This window comes from Engystomops pustulosus, chromosome 2, assembly GCF_040894005.1.
Source record: "Engystomops pustulosus chromosome 2, aEngPut4.maternal, whole genome shotgun sequence".
Classification (NCBI taxonomy): domain Eukaryota; kingdom Metazoa; phylum Chordata; class Amphibia; order Anura; family Leptodactylidae; genus Engystomops; species Engystomops pustulosus.
In genome coordinates this window covers 17,177,873-17,185,321 of record NC_092412.1, presented here as the reverse complement: position 1 = coordinate 17,185,321, position 7,449 = coordinate 17,177,873, and the positions used below count along the sequence as shown (strand labels likewise).

At 41.2% G+C, this 7,449-nt stretch overlaps 1 protein-coding gene across 2 annotated transcripts in view; it reads left to right on the top strand.

Annotated features, from left to right (window-relative positions):
• Positions 1-1,636, top strand: part of LOC140116423 (olfactory receptor 4C6-like) — a 7,423-nt gene extending 5,787 nt beyond the window's left edge. For both annotated transcript variants that reach the window (XM_072132953.1, XM_072132954.1), the window contains one exon: positions 579-1,636. In XM_072132953.1, coding sequence (XP_071989054.1) covers positions 623-1,624 — 1,002 coding nt within the window. In that variant the 5' untranslated portion in view covers positions 579-622 and the 3' untranslated portion in view covers positions 1,625-1,636. The remainder of the gene's footprint in view (positions 1-578) is intronic.
• The last annotated feature ends 5,813 nt before the right edge of the window (positions 1,637-7,449 follow it).

Here is a 7,449-nt window from a genome sequence, read left to right as displayed (position 1 = left end):
AGGTTCTACACAGATAAGTCTAAGGTTCTACACAGATTAGTCTAAGGTTCTACACTCATCCATAGTACATACTTCATGTTCATGACATGGTGCTTCAAAGGATGAGACTAAAGGTAGGTTCTCCCATCATCAAGGCCACCTCAGTAGATAGCTCCCTAGAAGATATTTTTGTTGGATTGTAGATTCACAGGAGAAAGAGAGGAGGGATTTGGGGCACAAAATTGAGGGCTCTAGGTATTTTGTAATTTAGGTAAATATTGTAACTTAAGAGAGAAACACAAAGAAGAGTTATCTTGGTCATTAAGATTGCACGGCCTAGTCCACCATTGTCACGTCCAAGTACTTTATGGTCACCTTGTTGCCTATGGCCAAATTTAGAAGTTAAACATTTCTATATAAAAATGTATGCATTTCCGTGAAATATTGTATTCTACAGTTACCAAGTCTTCTCGTCCATGTCCATACATAAGATACAGTCAGATATCAGCCAGGTGATCTGGATCTTCGCTGGAAGGGTGGGTTTAAGGGGGATTTTTTTTCCAATGTTTGATAGAAATCTTTTTTATATCTATATTCAGGATCCTATGTTTAAACTTCTCTGGTGTGAAACAAGGAAGAAAACATGGAAAACGAATTCAACATCAGCAAAAATCTGGTCCTCCTGGGACTTGTGGAGATGGAAGGACTCAAGTATCTGTACTGTGCCCTGTCTATTGTCCTATATTTATTCATTGTATTCTTAAGTATTATTATTGTGGTTGTCATATTCTCAGATACAAGGTTACATGAACCTATGTACATCCTCATCAGTAATCTGGTCCTCAATGGAATTTTCGGCAGTTCATCATTTTTTCCCAAGTTGATAGTTGACCTCATCACCTCATCCACGACCATCACTCATGGTAACTGCATTGCTCAAGCTGTGTGTCTAATGTTATTTGCTATCTATGAATTGAGCACTATCACCATAATGGCGTATGACCGGTATTTGGCTGTTTGTCACCCGCTTCGTTATGGCACCTTGATCACCAATGAGAAGGTCATCACCCTCAGTGTTGGATCATTAATAGTGACCTTCTTACTTGTCCTCACAGCTCTGCTCCTCACATGGACGCTTCCTCTTTGTGGAAACAAAATTAACAATATATTTTGTGACAATATGTCCATGATTGTCCTCTCCTGTGTGGACTCCTCTGTCAGTCGACTCTACTCTGCTGCTTTGATTGCCGTCTACTTGTGCATCACCATCTTCGTCACCATTTTCTCTTACCTGCAGATATTTGTTGTCTGCTTAAAAGTCACCGGAGAATCTCGACAGAAAGCTGTCCATACCCTGGTCACCCATCTACTCAACTTCTCCATTTATTTAGTTGGTTTCTTATTTGTTTTTATCAGATACAGGTTGGGCAATATCAACCTCCCCATTGTCATCCATGTTCTCCTCTCTGTAACTACTATTATTGTTCCACCATTGTTTAACCCATTGATATATGGAGTCCGCACACATGCCATAGAGTCCAGGGTGATTTATTATTTACAAAAAATAGACATATGGCCAGAGATGACTAATATACAGAAGATCTTTGGACCTATACCTGTTATCAGTGGCATACATAGCCAATAAAAGCAGAATAAGTAGAAGGAAACTCTTCTATTCCCACTTGAAGACTCCAACTAGTGGTGAGTCTTGATTGGGTTGGGTTGAATCTATTCTTTAGTTCAACCAAGATCCAGCTGACAACAAACTGGTCCATTTTAGCAAATATGGACGACGTACTCAATTTTGAAAAGTTAACCCTTTGCCAGAATGGTAAAGACCACGTCAGGTCTTGGTGAACCAATACTCTGTACAAAGCACCAAATTTAGCTAAGATGATTATTTTCACCAATTTCTATCTAATTTTGCTACTGACATGTATTGTTGCATGAAAATATGTTGAAAGGTTTTCGATCTGTAATCTTGAGTTTTGACTTTATATTGAGAGGTTGTAAAACTGGGATAAAACTATTAAATGTCACGTTCCTTTAAACATGGCCAACATCACAGGTGTCTGACAAAGGTTTGTATTTTCTTACATGTGATATTTTTCACCATTATTGTCCATCCTCTATCGAAGTTATTTTTGTATCATGTTTTTTCCCCCAATTTTGGAATATTTTGCACTGTACTTAAATAAATCTAAATGAAATTCATTATTGAATGTCTTCAAATAATTGGAAAAAGTAAAACATGCATTTTCTGTTCATCAAGTAATATGGTTTACTTATACCAAAGCTGGATGTCTTTAAGTCAGAAATATTTAGAGGATTTTTTACTTTTCATCTAAATTGGAATGATATAAATATTTGAAAACCTCAGTACTGATCTTTGTTTGTCCTCATCTGATTAGATCAAACTCTTCCTCTTATGAACCTTAATTGACCCTTTTAGAAATGTAATTTCTATCTTATTTTACATCTGGGAACGAACAGACAAAGACAGTGGGCCCTGAGAGTAAATCCCCTTCCCATCTGTCCCTGCCTAATAGCTCTAAGCGGTAGCAGATAACTGGTCAATGTTCCCTTCCTTTTCCAAAGTGCAAGCAGGGGCATAACTAGGAGAGGCAGGGCCCCTTAGTAGACTTCTCAGTGGGGTCCTGTCCCCATTCTTAAAAAAACATACATATTTGAATACTCACCAATGAGAGTTACAATCACAGTTCTTCACTCCCACACATTTATACACTTATGTATACACACATGTGCAGCATAACATGTATATAATTGTGCACATCCTCCATTCCTTATTGTGTCAGGTCTGCTCCCATGGGCCCCCTGACACTGAGGGCCCCATAGAAGCTGCTACCTTTGTAATTCCTCCCCTGTACAGAGACGAGGACAAGACATTACAAATCAGTAATCACCAAATATGGGTCTGAACCAGGAGAACAAAGTGGTATAAAATCACTAGGAAAACAGATAGTCAGAGAAACAGGAAAAAGGTTCAATATACCAGAAAAATGGCATTAAGACATAAAAAACAGGTACAAGAGGCAAAGAGCAGAACACTTACCAAACATACCAAAGCCCCAGTCCAGAAGATGAATGGATCAGTTCTCTTACATAACACAGGGAAACAATGAGAGTGGGGAGAATTTCTTTTAATCACAGCAAATTTACTGTTGATGAACCAAGCCAGAGTTTTCAGGAGACAGATGGGTGGAAATCACTAATTTTATTATAAAATTTGCACACTTTGTATGAGTTTGTAGACCAGGGTTTGTAAGCTAAAATCATTACAAAGTGTATAAAAAATTCTTCTTTTTGTAGCTAGATTTTAAGAAAGTAGGTTCTAATAGTAAATTCATTACACTGGTTTAGATCGACAAAGCAACTTTTGGAATTCAAGTCCAGTAGTTAAATTAAACCAATAGTTTTCATCCTCATCATTAGCAATTAATGAAAAGTTTATTATTTTTAGGATTTCTCACTCTTTTTCCCTCCTCCTACATTGGTTTGGCTTTTGGGATCTTTTACTTTTACATTATGTGTATATACATAACAGCAGATGTAATATAATCACACAGAACATAATAAAAACTTTTTATTATATAATCAATGTTTTTGTGTTTGTGCTATCATGGATCGACATTCGAGGCAGATTTGTGCTTCTTCACCACAATCTCACAGTATTCGGCTATAGCCAAGGAGGAGTTTCAGGAGACAAGGAGCCATATCTAGTCCTCTAGACTGCTAGAAGCCATAATTTGCCGTAACCTATCTGTTACCCATATGGCACTGAGATAAGGGCTTCAATAGGAAGAGTCAGGGTCCTGCTCACAATTGATGAGGAGATACAAGAGGAGTGAAGGCTTTGATCACCATCTATGACGAGATGAGAGACCTCAAAAGGAGTTACGGCCCTGATCACAATCTATGAGGAGATACAAGAGGAGTGAAGGCTTTGATCACCATCTATGATGAGATGAAAGACCTCAAGAGGAGTTAGGGTCCTGATCACAATCTGTAAGGAGATGGAAGACCTCAAGAGGAGTTAGGGCCCTGATCATAATCCATGAGGAGATGGAAGACCTCAAAGGGAGTTAGGGCCCTGATCATAATCCATGAGGAGATGAAAGTCCTCAGGAGGAGCCCCTCTGATGGACCCAGGCTCTAACCCAAGAATGGGTCTCACAGGTGCAGAAGACAACACTACTTGGACTGCTAGAAGCCATAATTTGCCATAACCTATCTGTTACCCATATGGCACTGAGATAAGGGCTTCAATAGGAAGAGTCAGGGTCCTGCTCACAATCGATGAGGAGATACAAGAGGAGTGAAGGCTTTGATCACCATCTATGACGAGATGGAAGACCTCAAAAGAAGTTACGGCCCTAATAACAATCTATGAGGAGATACAAAAAGGGTGAAGGCTTTGATCACCATCTATGATGAGATGAAAGACCTCAAGAGGAGTTAGGGCCCTGATCACAATCTATAAGGAGATGGAAGACCTCAAAAGGAGTTAGGGCCCTGATCACAATCTATAAGGAGATGGAAGACCTCAAAAGGAGTTAGGGCCCTGATCATAATCCATGAGGAGATGAAAGTCCTCAGGAGGAGCCCCTCTGATGGACCCAGGCTCTAACCCAAGAATGGGTCTCAAAGGTGCAGAAGACAACACTGCTTGGAAACTTCCTGGGTCTATTTCCTAGGACTGATGAAGTAATCCCAGACCAATACTGGGTGTGGTGAAGGAAGCATTGAGGGAAGGTTTTCAGGAGTCAAGTGGTTTAGAATTTCTTTTAATCACAGCAAGTTTACTGTTGATGAACCAAGGCAGAGTTTTCAGGAGACAGATGGGTGGAAATCACTAATTTTATTATAAAATTTGCACACTTTGTATGAGTTTGTAGACCAGGGTTTGTAAGCTAAAATCATTACAAAGTGTATAAAAAATTCTTCTTTTTGTAGCTAGATTTTAAGTCTTTAGAAAGTAGGTTCTAATAGTAAATTCATTACACTGGTTTAGATCGACAAAGCAACTTTTGGAATTCAAGTCCAGTAGTTAAATTAAACCAATAGTTTTCATCCTTATCATTAGCAATTAATGAAAAGTTTTTTATTTTTAGGATTTCTCACTCTTTTTCCCTCCTCCTACATTGGTTTGGCTTTTGGGATCACCATCTATGACGAGATGGAAGACCTCAAAAGAAGTTACGGCCCTAATCACAATCTATGAGGAGATACAAGAGGAGTGAAGGCTTTGATCACCATCTATGACGAGATGGGAGACCTCAAGAGGAGTTAGGGCCCTGATCACAATCTATAAGGAGATGGAAGACCTCAAAAGGAGTTAAGGCCCTGATCATAATCCATGAGGAGATGAAAGTCCTCAGTGGAGCCCCTCTGATGGACCCAGGCTCTAACCCAAGAATGGGTCTCAAAGGTGCAGAAGACAACACTGCTTGGAAACTTCCTGGGTCTATTTCCTAGGACTGATGAAGTAATCCCAGACCAATACTGAGGGAAGGTTTTCAGGAGTCAAGTGGTTTAGGAGTCATGAAGGACTGGGGCAACTTTACGGTAAGGATGGTCTTCACCTCAATAAGGGGATGTTCACATGGAAGATTTTACTACAAATTTTCAGCCAGAAAAATCTGTCAAAATCCACAATCATTACAATAGGACGTCTGTCTATACATTTTACATACATTTTACATACATTGTTTAGGTTTGTTCTTAAATTGAATTTGTATGTAATTCAGAACATGTATATTTTATAACTGTACCTCCAGACAGATTTTATTGTCCCTGAGACAATTGGATTTTCAAAATGTTGTGCTAGCAAGGGTCCAAGGATTATAAATAAAGCTTCATCACAGACACCTTACAGCTGATCATTGCAGTCTGGGACTAAAGTAACATCCAGAGACTTCACCAGAGGTCACAGTGAGCAGAGAGGTCCGTCTTTAACTAGGGGTTGTCTGTAAGTCGGGTGTCCTTAAGTTGGGACTGCCTGTAGTTAACTGTATGTTTACAAGGAGAAAATGAAACCTCATTTAATATTCCTATGCAGCTTTTTAGCGGATATTGGGGGTCATTTACTAAGGGCTGATTTGCGTTTTCCCGACGTGTTACCCGAATATTTCCGATTTGCGCCGATTTTCCCTGAATTGCCCCAGGTTTTTGGCGCACACGATGGGATTGTGGCGCATCGGCGCCGGCATGCACGCGACGGAAATCGGGGGGCGTGGCCAAACGAAAACCTGACAGATTCGGAGAAACCGCCGCATTTAAAAAAAAAAAGTGTCGCTGGACACGTGCTTACCTTCACCAAGAATAGTATCGTGAACTCCGGCGGACCTCGGCAGACTTCAGCGCAGCAGCGACACCTGGTGGACGTCAGAACTGCCTTAGTAAATCGCCGGAAGACCCGAATCCACCGCAGAAAACGCGTCGCTGGATCGGGAATGGGCCGGGTAAGTAAATCTGCCCCATTGTTCAAGGGAACCTTTCAGCAGAATTATGGTGCTGTGATCAAGGGCAAAATTAAAAACAGATGGGCCCCTTATTATGGTTCAATAACAATGTATCGGACCTTTATTACAAAGAAAATGTGCAATTACAGGTCCAGAGACTGAGGGTACAGGAGGGTAAGTGAGAGCACTAACCGCAGTAATGACTGCATGATGGTATAAGGCGACACATAACGTGTAACAATGATGTTCAAATACGGTACTTACATGAGCAACCAAAGAAAAGACAACAAAGACAAAGGAAGGGTGGGTTTGGGGGAAGGAGGTTAAGGGGGGCTTATGGGGATGAGTAGGAGGATCGCTTAGATTTTGGGGCTCATTTACTTACCCAGTCCTGTCGCGATCCCACGGCGCGTTGTCCGACGAGGATTCGGAGCTTGCCGGGAGATTCACTAAGGTCGTGCGCCCGATATCCACTAGGTGTCGCTACTGCACCGTGGTCCACCGGAGCTCACCATCCTCTTCCTGGTGCAGGTAAGTGCGTGTCAAGCGACACTTTTTTTAAAAAAATTGCGCGATTTTTCCAAATCCGTTGGGTTTTCTGACGGCCATGGCCCCGATTTCCGTTGCATGCAAGCCGGCGCCAATGCGACACGATCCGATCGCGTGCACCAAAAACCCGGGGCAATTTATCGCAAAACAGTAAAGTTCAGAAAACCCTTAGTAGATGTGCCCCTTTAAGTGCAAGACAATGGGGCACATTTACTAAGGGTCCGAATTGCGCATTTCTGAGGGGTTTTCCGAATTTTACTGTTTTGCGCCGAATTGCCCCGGGTTTTTGGCGCATGCGATCGGATTTTGTCTCATCGGTGCCGGCTTGCATGCGGCGGAATCTGTGGGGCGTGGCCATCGGAAAACCCAACGAATTTGGAAAAACCGCTGTATTTAAAAAAAAAATTGTGTCGCTTGACACGCACTTACATGCACCAGG